Genomic DNA, 13,197 nt, shown 5'->3' with positions numbered 1-13,197 from the left:
CCTATAAATCACGATATCACTAATATTATGGTAGTGTGAGTGGTAACATTTAAATAAGATGGCTGTCGACATCATGTCCATTTTATAATGTATCAGTAAATCACCCTAACTCCGCACATAAGTTTTTTATTATTTAAATACAAAATACAATATAATATGTTATTAAAGTTAAATACAAATAATATTAGATAGGTATGGCCTACCGTATGGGTATACGAAAACAACATAATCTAAACTATGTATCAGTATCACTAACAAGTAGGTAACATTTATTTATCAATTATTTTAAATTCAGTTAATAATACCTAACTAAAAACTAATTATCTAATAAAATATAAAAATATTAATTTGTTATAATAAAATATTCGATCCTAACCGTTTTCGGCTTAGTATTATTCATGATTAACTAACTAAGTTAGTTAATCATGGTATTATTTATACATTCATGTACTTACCTCAAAAATGTATTTTGGAAGCTTCGGTAAATTTCGTAGACGTTCACGAGAAATGCTATCTCTTATTAATTTTTTGTCTTTACATGTTAAAGTCAACGCCGCTACTACATTACCTATTAGCTATTTCAAATTCTATTCTATTAACTTGGAGGGACGATCAGTAATATAATTAAGTCCCTTTCGTTTAATCCCGTTACTAATTGTTTGTCGAACAATTATAATATTACTGTCGATATTTTCATGTATGTGTACCTGATTCTCGCGAAAAATTATTATCAACGCCAATTGTGTATAATTTTGCTTTACACGTTTTTTGTATGCATTTCCATCCAATTTCCCCGGATTTTAATTCTGTATACTTGGAATATTTATAATTATTTTTCATCAACAGCACATTTTTTCGTTGACTACCTATATATGAGTAGGTATATAACGCTTATTATCTCACTTGCCATGTTTAAATAAAACTTAATTAAATACATTCGTAATAACTTAAATAACTCAATAATTATTAGTCAGAGATGATGATAGCTATAGAGAACTGATCAGTGATCACTGTCGATTCGTTGAGTCACAAAGACATGGGAAATTAATCTGAACACAATAATGATTAGATATGGCTTTGCATGTATAATAGTTTAATTTCAACATGGTTTTATACCGATATAGGGATATCTTAATTAATTTTATGGCATATGGACTTTTGGTGTTAAAAATATTTTTAGAATGTGGAACTACGGTGGGTTAATTTTTACAAACGTGCGGAAATACGGTACATGCTGCAGAGCTACGGATTCACAAAATATTTTTATTCGTACAGAGCTATGGCGCATCCGTTGAATAGACCATTCAGAATTTTGTTCGGCGCCAATGCCTGTATCTATATTTTCAGTGTAATTTATTTTTATTGTTATATAATTCTAATTATATATTATTCAATATTCTTATATAATTTACTGATGTAATATAATATATTACATAGGTACCTACTTTGCTATTCATATGCCGGATATGTATATTATAATTATGCATAAACTTCTATACTTCTATAGGTATATATTAGTATAAAAAACTAGTATAGCTAGAATTCTGTATATAATTTTATATTATATTCTATATACACCTATACAGTATACACCTATGTAGGTATTATAAGTTTATATAACTATTAACTTTAACCTACTGTCATTAATAATGACTCATTATAAACATACCTATTTAATAAGATACAGTTTTGTACAGCAGTCTCCTTTACATTTTGCACCTACTCAACACAGCGCCAAATGCCCAAATGGCCAAATACATATTTATTTTCACTGGATCTGTGTAACTAGGTATGTAAATATCCGTAGTATGCGTAAATAGTTATTTACCTGCTTGGCTGTTTACAAAAATTAAATTGGACATTTTTCGTTTTCGGTCAACACACACAAGTTGTATGCCGTTTTACCTTATCGAAAGTTGCAACGATCCGTTTTGACGTATTTTATCATTTTTATTATTTCATCTAAGTACAGCCATACAGGTATTCAACTCATAGACACAACTTGAGTTTTAAATTTGGGGGTGCTAATATAATTTTCCTGTGTGTAATTGTAAATTGACTTAAAGAATTTGAGTGTAATTTACGAAAAATCCCTATTCCAACTGTGAGCTAATCAGTGATCAATATAATAATTTTAAAGAAGTCTCGTCTACAAAGGACAAAGTTCCTACCAAAACTTTTTAATAAGCCTAATTTTTTTATTGTTTTTTAATGAAATCTATATGGTTACTAATTACTAAAAGATAATTTTGAATCAATAAACTTAAATAGGTACCAAGATTGTAATAACTATAATAACACCATTTTTTAATTTTTGTGTTACCTGCTAAATCAAGAAAATAATAGTTATTACTAAGGCTGAGTAATCTCAAGAAAATTTAAAAAAAAATGCAAAAATAACTCAAAATAATGCATTATACAAATTACTTTAAATGTATTAAAAAAATATATTACAAGTGTATTTTTGTTTATTTAAATAAGTATTAATAAAGTATTACTATTAGTAGTAGTAATAATAGTATAAATTAAGAAAAACGTTATAAGTACAGAAGCTAGATCATCGTCTCAAGCTCTCAGGGTTCTATTATAAATAAACCACGTTAGTTTTACTGTAGATGTCGTCTATGCCAAATGTAATCTCCTACACGAATAACATTTTAACTTGAAAAAAATTCGGAGGTACTGGTTTGTTATAGCCCCGCCTTGTTGAGTGAAAATGTTATAGCCCAACTTTATAGTTACAGCTGCAACTTAGGTTTGTTATCTCTCCGCCATATAGTATACAATATAAACACAAAATAATGAGTTTATTTATTGATATTTATGAATCTAATAACTCTAATAATCTAATAATAAATATAAATCTAAATCCGTGTATTTATTATTATTATGGATGGTGAGGAAATAATAAACCTGACTGGTGGAGCTATAAAGTTTTCACTTGCCGCGGTGGATCTTTAACAAACCAGTACCAATTTGGGTAATATCCACTAATATCCTACACTCCGACATTTTTACTTGAATACTAAAAAATTTACTTTAATGAATTTAGGTCCATTGCCGCAACAACCACATGCGTCCATCTATCTCTATCTTAAGCTAGTTCTTTTCCGTCGTTTATTCCCAATTTCGATGCATCTTTTATAAATCTGTCTTTCCACCACTGTCTGGGTCGTCTTCTCGGCCTTCTTGAGTCCGGCTTCCAGCCTGTGGCCACTGGTTAATCCTATAGATCCTTCGGACCTCCACACATGTCCAGCTCATCCCAGTCTACTACTCTTAAGGACTCCAATTATATTTGTTTCACCATATAGTTCTTCTACTTCTCGGTTTGTCCTTAACTAGAAGTCCCCTAGAGTGTTTCTTTTTGGCCCAAATATCCTTCTAAGAACCTTTTGTTCAAACGTAGGCACGTAGCTAGTCTATTTTCATGCGTTTTTGTTGTTGCCCATGCGCCACAGGCGTATAGTACTGCCGGTCTTATCAGAACTTTGTACCACGTTATTTTTCGTTTTCCATGATAGCAGTTTTGATTTGAGTAGGGGTACTAGTCCAAAGTAGCATTTATTTGCCGCTACCAGTCTTAGTCTTATTTCTTCGTGACTGACAGCATTCTCATTAATATTTACCCCTAAATATTTGAATTTTTCTACTCTTTCAAAGTTCGGAACACAGTCGTAAAATACAACAGTAATTATATACATTTTTTAATATTTTTTTTACTGATTTTAAGATTTTGGCAGAACACTTATACAAAGTCCACGGAACACCGGTTAATAACCACTGACGTAGGTAGTAGGTACATCCGTTTGTTGTACTCAAAGGAAATGCTTATAGCTATTATGATCAATATTAAATACAATTTGTTGGGGGGGGGGGGGGTGAATAAGTAAAATATAAAAACATCCCCCCCCCCAAAAAAAAAAAATATGACCAAATTACACCACTGGTATACACACTATAATAGAGTGCCGCTATTTGTTATAACTTTATAGTATGAACACGTTGGTTTTAAGCTCTATATAAGTTGTTATGTCTATAAAAGTTATTTTGCATAATGTACAATTGCAGGGGATGGAGTTATGTCATCGAGCGCAGCATACCTATTGGTGGTCCAGTGAACATAGACTAAATAAATTTTATTACAATATAAAAGGATTATGTCACAAATGATACAAATCATTCTTAGATGGAATTGACTATACAATAATAAGGATAAAATACGTATTAAATAATTATGCATACAAAAATTAAAAATTAATTAGTCGTACTATTTTCTTCAGTAACATGATTATTCTGAATTTGTTGATCAAAATTTTCGTGTACGTTATTGAATTTTATTTTTGAATTGATTATTTCAGATTTTGACTTTTTCTTAAACTTTAATAGGTTTTTTAATTTACCATAGCTTTTACTTATAACGCTGCCGCTATCTGCTGTATCTTCCATTTGGGTAAGCAAACTGTACTTATTTTTTTTTTTAAATATTTTCTTAATTTTCCTCGGCATTATCTTTATGCCTGAAAGATATGTAATAGCAATTAAAATAGTTTATTCAGTCATATACAATTTAATGTATTTAACTAAATATTTGCATTTTTATTATTAGCGGGGAAAGGATAAAATGACTTGTTCAAACTATACGACATTTTGAATTAGGGACCGTATTTATTAACCGTCGTTGTTAGCGACAAACAGTCATTCAACACACTTCATGTTTTTCTATTATTAAATTATGTAAAGTGTATAACGTGTGCATGTCATAGTCATTATATATAATGATATAATATAATGAATTAATGAACAATGAATAATTTTATTATGTTGTTTTTGTTAAATTAAATAATAATACATTTGTTAGGTTATATAACAATAACAATATATTAAAGAATAAAGATACAAAAGTTACTGATGTAGTATTTACTAATAATCTAATATTATGGTGTGGTATCAGTGGCGTAGCAAGGGAGAGACTGAGGAGGTTGCACCCTCCCCCTTCCCGAAATATTAAGAAAATTTAAAAATTATTTTAATTTGTACATACTTTGTTCGTTCTCTTCACGGCCATAAAACGCACAGAAACACGCCATAAATAAAAGAACCAAAAAAAAAATTAAATAGGTGACATAATACACAATCGGTGAAACTTCATTCTGCAAATAAATATAAATATTTTAGTTAGATATGACATCATAATTTTAGATAAGTACATACATATAAATATGTATAATATTTATGTACATTTTCATTTCCATATAAAATGTAATTGTTATGAACTTATGAATATTAAATCATAAAGATCTAATATGTTCCATACTTATTATTTACCTAAACTCTTATAGTTTTATTGTAATTTAATAATCCTATACCTTTATTAAACTATTGTAATTCTATACTTGTAAAAATTTCCAAAAGGGTTTCAAACCATCAAACCCTTTTATAATTATTATAAATAAAAATATTAATATTTTATACGAATTACTAATTAGTATAACAAAGATAATCTATAAAATCTAAATGCAAATATTTATATCCTATAATCTGCATATTATCTAGGAAAAAGATGAGCAAACTAATAAAAATGATACGAAGTAATAATAGATTTTATTTTTACGTTATTATATAGTGCATAGTGTAATATACTGGTACCTACCACATACTCGTAACAGCCACTTGAAAAAATATTTGTACACTTGACGCATTTATCTGATCCAGCGACCGGTTGACGAAAACCTTTGGCACATTTAAAACATTCGATGGATTTATCCGGACTGTAATGGTGTGGCGGACAAGCAGCGCAAAACACCTCCCGAATGCCGAAACCCGATGAACAAGAAACAAAATTTTTTGTACTCATGTGATCAGGTTCAAAATTTGTTTCGATCAACGACAACTTGGACATTACTGATAAACAAAAAAATATGGAAATTCTGAGAATGCACGTAGCAAGAGATTAGACAAGATAAAAAAAAGTAGGCAAGTATGTATCGCTTTGATGTAACATTGGGTGTCAAGTGGATCATTGAAACGGACGTGTTAAGTTTAAATTCAATGACTGTTATCTACAAAATACGATTCTGAGCGGAGGCGGTCTATTTTATATGTTTTTTGATATAACCATTTAAGTTGTTTATTTTACTTTTAGTATTATGATAGGTTGATTTAATATTTTCCAATAACATAAATAATATACTTACATAATTTTGTAAAAATCTGCAGAATTTCAAATGCATATAAAATACAATTGTGGCTATGAATTTTTAATAATTTTGTACAGCTACAAAAAACCTACGAAAAATAATTTAAAATGTTCTTATCTTTGATCATAAGTCAATTCTCTCTAATATTAAAACCAACGATACAAAATCGGTTAAACTGAAATGTACTATACTTTATGTTTGTTAAAACTTTAAAAGGAATCATGAATAACATTATATAACATGCGATTGTAGCATATTATCGTAGTAATCACGCGATCTGGATTAACTCGATATTTATTATGCTCTAGGCTCTAGGGACGTCTAAAAATGTTTCCCTTGGCCCCAAACTCTGTAGCCACTCTTTAATATGCCTCTGTTCATGTATGTGTTAGAAAGAGTTCATAATATTTACTTGGAACCGTCATCGTTTTGTTAAGGTTTGAACCCAAAACACTCGATATTTTCGCCAATAGTTTTTGGTAGCGCAGTGCGATTCGACCTTTCTTGTTAGTTCTTATCCGAGCCAAATAATTGGATTTATCATTTAATGTTACCAAATATTTTATTTCCATCGTTCTCTATTTTAAAATTACAAAACTTTTTTAACACAGCGATACAGTATATTTTATATGTATGAATATTTTTAGGCTTCTGTATATTCTAGTGAAGGGAAGGGGTGTTATAAATTTAGTACCTCTCCTAGAACTTATTGTTTACTTATTAGTAATTACATATAATTATATAATTAAATAGTGACAAATATATAATTAGCCATTATTTAATAAAATATATATGTAGTTTTATTTTTATTTTATCTATTTTGAATAGCCACATAGAGTCGTAATTTAGGCTTAAAATTATCCACGATGGTTTAGATTTTTTTTATTTAGTCGCTTTAAAAAATAAATAATTTTACAACACATTTCTGTTTTAAAATACAAAACTTGATCTTGAATAATTGATGAACTATCTGTATTATTGATTTAATAAAAAAATAATTCAATATGTGAAAGATTTTAGGATACCCTCAAAAAAATTGTAGCATACATTATTTTGGCACCCCCCTATCTTTACATCTAATGTGCATTTGTATGGCATAAAAGTTTATAATTGTAAATAACCACAGACTAGAGCCCTAAAGGGGTTAAAGGCATATATATTTTATATATTATATTTATAATAATTCAATGATTATACATTGCGTGAATTTCCAATGCAAGAGGGTATGAATAAACCCAAATAACTTAAATTGTAGTTATGACAGATAAAATCATATAGATAATATAAAAAGTGGTGACGAAATACAAATAATATTAATATTATTTTATTTAATGGCTATGAAAGTGCAGACACATCTGATGACCCTAGTAGGTATATAAATATAATAAATAGTGCATTACTTCGTCTTCGGCACATTTTGGTTTTTCCACGATAACGTTGCATGCGTACCGCGACGATCCCTCAAAACACAGTTCGGTACGCATGGAACTTGGTAATTGTTTTTGTACGTGAACGGTTAGTTCATGCGTACAACCGCCGCCACCGCGAGTCTTGTAAACCGCTGAGCCGCGGATCTCATAAATGGCTTTTTCAACGGCTTTATAAAATAGCGTAAATAAAGACGTAAATATAGTATATACAAGTAATTATAAACGCTATGTTATATAGTATTGATAAAGATGAATGTTTTTACAATGTATTACTCTCTATATCGGGGGTGGACAACTGGCGCCCACGAGGGCCGCATCCGGTCCGCGAACCTTTTTTATCTGGCCTGCGCTACATTTTCAAATTTATTACATCATACATTTTCAAAGTCAATCGTGTATACTCTATGCTAAATTAAAATGCATATTTTGAATGACTTTTTTTTTTTGCTCTCTATACTCTGGCCCGCTAAATTTTAATTTTCTTAAAATTGGCCCTCTAATAACTTTCAGTTGCCCATCCCTGCTCTATATGTACAACTATACGTGTTAGTCATTATTAAGATAGGCATGCCATTAATTCAACTACAATGTTTTACTTTTTAATTGTTGTTAGATATACTCGTACAAATAACGAGTTCAGAATAATAAATACATATAATATAATACAGGATGTAAAAAAAAATCAAACCACAAAGCTATAAATAATTAATTATATACATTTTGCCACTTTACCAGCTATTTTTTTTACATCCTGACATCCTGTATAATACGTCATATATTTATAAAATTGAACATAGTACCTACCTAATAAAAAAATGTATTTGAATGTGTGTGCTCAGTTTCAAGTAGAAAAAATAAGTTCGTGTAGGTAATTATTATTGCAATATTTATAATAATAAATTATTATTATCATCACCCTTACGACGTCATCATATTCATATGTACCTATAACGTAATGCTTGTAGGAAGAGCCATTTTTAGAATTTCCGACTACATCTGTTGTTGGTATGCAAGTGTAATTTTTACTATCTCCTGGTTCCATGCCCAATATCAATAAAATATTCGTATCTGTGCCGGTGACCGTAGAATCTTATAAAACAAAACATTCTATAATGTAATATGTTTATAGTAGTGAGTAGTGGCTGTAAGTATCTAGATTCTAGGTATAGGTGAAATATTTGCAGTTTAACCAACACCTAAAATTCGTACTGGATAGTTTAGGCATATTTACTAGTTTTATGTTTGCCCTGTTTAAAGTCCCATTTGAACGAATTAATTTTTGTTCCGTTATCGTTAATCACACATTGGACTTTGGCGTCGCTTCCGACCAGGCCATATTGCACTGCGTAGTGATCTAAAAAAGAGGTTTTGAATAAATATAGATACAAGATGACTGAGAAGCTCCTATTATTCAGAAGATGAAAATATTTGTAGTGAAATAAATGAGGGAAGAAAAAGGATAAATGATTTATATTCGATAGGCATTGTATGCTATAAACAATAATTTGACAATGTTGGTTATAATATTAGTATTAGATTATAGAACTAAAGTTTTGAAAAAATTAAAGTTAAGTTACCTACGGGTTTGAATTTAATTCTGAAAAAAAAAGATTTAAATACGGCAGAAAATGTCCACTAATCGTATGAAACACTGAAGAAATTTAATTTTTAACTGTAAATTGATAACTTAAAACTAAGGATTTGATAAAATCGTAATTTTTGCAATAAAAGTAAAAATTAAAAATGGCAAGTTTTCCGTACATGATATAAAAATTTTAATTAACTGACTAATTTTTTCAAAATAATAGGTAAGTTACCGTAAATTTCACATAGTGAGTTTTAGATTGTTATAAATATGTGCATGTGTACGTACGAGAGTGAAATTCTTCGGTAACCAAAATATAATAAATATTAAATATTAATTATTTCTTATATTTAAAATATACATGGAGGTGGTCTGGTAGAAGAGGTAACATCCTTCTTCCCTTCAAATAATTTATCAATTTAACAAGTCTGCACCGTTATCGTTAGTCCCGTCCCGAGCGTCGCGTTAGTAAAATTAAATTAAATTGAGAGGCCTCGCCAGAAAAAAATTGAGCCGCAACTCACTCCACCTCAAGGCCCCAGCTCTTACCGCCCTTACCGTCTGTTGAAGACTTTTCCAGTCGGTAGTTGAGGACGTCATTGAAATCAATTTGTTTCCACGTGGGAGTTGTTTTCACGACATCCTCGACGGCGCCGACGCCACTGCGAGCTTGGTTCAGACAGACTTCGGCCTGGATCCGACCACGGACTCGAGCCTGGCTCCGACGGCCGCCGGTTTTACCGCCTTTTCGCTCGACCACCGCCGCGTCAGCCGGGACCGCGGCGACGGTGGCATCGGTCGCAGGTGCAGTCGTCCCGTCGCCGTCGGCTGCCGCCGTGGCGGGATATACCACAAACTTCGCCGGGACGGGCTTGAACGACCGACAATTCAACGCGGCCGTCTCTCCACGGCCGTCTTCGTCGTCGTCCGCCGACATCACCGCCTCGTCCAACCGTTGCACGACCAAATCCAGGAGATCGGTCATGCGACATACGCACGCCCGTCCCGGGTTGGCCGACTCGCACTCGCCATCGGTGACGAAAAGGATTGGCGCGGCGCCGGCAGTAGTGGACGACTTGCTGTCGTCGCTGGTCGCGTTTTTCGGGCGTTGCGTGACGCGACGGCGAGCCGCGGGCTTTTTTTCAATAGTACACGGCTGGCGGTAATGGATGAAAAATCCGTCGGAAAACAGACCGGACCTCCGTGGCACGGCTCCCGGCGCCGCATCGGGCGTGCTGACGACGGCCGGTCGACCTGTGGACGTGCCCTCCATTATTTTTTCCAGTTGTTTTTCCAGGTATTTCAAATATAAACGGTCTTCGGCTGAGCCGCTGTGATGGCCGAATGATGGATCGTCGATCACCGCGGCCACCGGCACTGCATCCTCGAAAATAGTATTAGTCGCAAATATTACTACGACTAACCAAAACATTTTTGTTCGTATACTCGTACGTTATATGATATAACTTATATCAAAATGTGACAAATAACATATATTTTGTATTTTCGTCGTATCCATAATAAACAAAACGGATGTTGTTTTTATAATAATATATAATACTATATTATATTAAAATAAAGAATAAATAAAAAAATCTGCAATGTTTGTGTTATAAACAGCAATAGTATGTAAAATAAATTTAAATATTTTAAAAATGTAATAATATAATATAGTATATACTATAATATACTATATTATATTATATACGTACAGTTTTAAAATTACCACAAACAATATTTTTAAATTATAGTAATATAAAATAAACTAATATCTTTATTCGTCCTATACGATATCTAATTTTTATCCAAATCATATTTTTATCTCTAATGTCTATTTAAACGAAATATGTTTATATATATTTATTTATATTTGGTTCTAGTATGAACTACGTATGAAAAACCTTGTATTACATTTTCCAGCTTTTTTACCCAAAAAACATATTCTATACATAAATAAAAAAATATGAAAGTTTAAAATAAAAAAATATTTCATGTCTATCTAATGCTGATGTGAATATTTTAAAAATAACTATAGGAACTTGTAATATGAATGTTTTAAATTTATTCAGTTATTCATTATTTGATTACAAACAAATTATTTTTGTTCTTCCGATTATTTTAAATTTTTTACTTTTGGTCTTTACTTTTTAGTTTTTACTATTGATATCCAAAATACTAATTATAGATTTAAATTTCTACCAGAAGTTGAAAATCGAAGCATATTCCCAAAAACGATAATGGACAAAAAAACACACACATCATTATAAAATCAATAAGTACATTCATTGCTCTGCTCAGAATCTAATATTAAAATGTTACTAATAGAATTGAGACGGAAAACTGGCCTAATCTTTATCGTACTATAAAAATAGTAGGTATATTATTCTTATTTTATAGATTAACTACTCGCTAACCTAATGCAGTCCAAACTTAAATCTTACGTTATAAAATTAAAAGTTATTGAAAAAGATATTATATTCGACATGATACCGTATCTAAATAAAGGTTTTAATACAATTAATTTATTGATTATTGTTATACATAGTATGTACATTTTCACCGAGGAAACAGTTGATTAATTATAATATGTATTTATAATAAATAATATTATGATTTGTTATCTCGTTATTTACATACTTTAAATATTTAAAGTCACTAATATAGTGATATATTAATTAAATGTTGTTTAATACATATCAATTAAAATTGTTTAGTTGACAGAATGAGATTAAAAATATTTACGAAGTTAATTTCCAATGAAAACTAATAGAACAAAAAATAAAATAATACATTGTCGACTAATAATAATAATGATCAATGTATATTACCTACTCCTGAAGTCCTGACTCCTGAGTAATGAGATACATAAGTATAACATATTAATTATTAATCATATCTTATTTTAGAAGAAGCATTTTGTAAGTCTTAAAGTTTTTAAATAACTAATACAACCGTTAATTGTACATTATTAAGTCTTAAATTATGTTATTTTTCAAGCGTGTTAAATGACTCGAGTAGAAACTTCAAAGAAAATGGATTAATTATTTGAAAAATATATGAAACATTTTATGTTTAATTGACCAATTAAAAAACATTTTATATATACTATAATGTCTACAACTACATACAGTTTATATAGAATAGATACATCACATTTCTTTACATATAAAAGGCTACCTATTTAAGTGTCAACTGTCAATAATCATTGTATTGAAGTTTATTTAAATAACATACATTATTAATTTTTAATATTTCAATGTAGAATAATTTAAATATAGATTAACTACTTTAATAATAAATAATAATAACAATCGAATTTTGAATGAATTTTTTTTAGATTTAATAATTTTTTATTGCTAGTTAAAATATATTGTACAGTTGAAAAATATACAAAGAGAGAAAAAAATTAGCACTGCTCTTCGCTGAGGTGGAAACTCTTATAAAAAGGCAAGAGTACTTAGCTAAACTTAGTGAGAGATAAAACAATAACGAAATAATATAGGTAATGATTTGCAATTACAAAATGAGAAAAAAGAAAAAAACAATAATTACTAATAAAAATTTACAGTAAACTAATACTGAAAATAAATAAAGTATACAAGAAAATTTAAATAAAGAATACATTTTGTTTATTAGTTATAATTATTTATAGTTATAACTTTATAAGCATGAGTACTGAGTAAGTAAGTAGGATTATTGGACCAACAAACATTTTTTGGGACATTACTTTGCCACTCTACGCCACTAATCAAAACTTTTATGTAATAATTATAATTTATAACTATGGCCGACATTTTTATGCATTTGCATTTTGCATATATTGTTATTGATTAGTCCAAAATAATAATTCGTACCAGAATCTGTTTCATGTCCTAACGCTTTTGTATACAACATTTTATTTTTCATAATATTTATTTAATATTTTGGAGCTTTTGAATATTTTATGATTTTGCGAATTTTTAAAGCATATTTAGAATTTTGT

The 13,197-nt window shown here is 29.9% G+C and overlaps 1 protein-coding gene across 1 annotated transcript; it reads right to left on the bottom strand.

The window, feature by feature from the left end:
* Positions 1-2,575: 2,575 nt before the first annotated feature.
* LOC132928673 (uncharacterized) lies at positions 2,576-10,647 on the bottom strand. Its single transcript, XM_060993498.1, has 6 exons — positions 9,774-10,647; positions 8,862-8,984; positions 8,576-8,719; positions 5,654-5,904; positions 5,045-5,153; positions 2,576-4,520 (listed from the first exon to the last, which is right to left on the bottom strand). The coding sequence occupies exons 1-6, from the start codon at positions 10,645-10,647 to the stop codon at positions 4,258-4,260; spliced, it is 1,764 nt and encodes a 587-aa protein (XP_060849481.1). The 3' UTR covers positions 2,576-4,257.
* Positions 10,648-13,197: the final 2,550 nt, after the last annotated feature.

The sequence above is a fragment of the Rhopalosiphum padi genome, chromosome 4, assembly GCF_020882245.1.
Source record: "Rhopalosiphum padi isolate XX-2018 chromosome 4, ASM2088224v1, whole genome shotgun sequence".
NCBI classification, from domain to species: Eukaryota; Metazoa; Arthropoda; class Insecta; order Hemiptera; family Aphididae; genus Rhopalosiphum; species Rhopalosiphum padi.
This window is presented reverse-complemented; position numbering and strand designations above follow the sequence as displayed.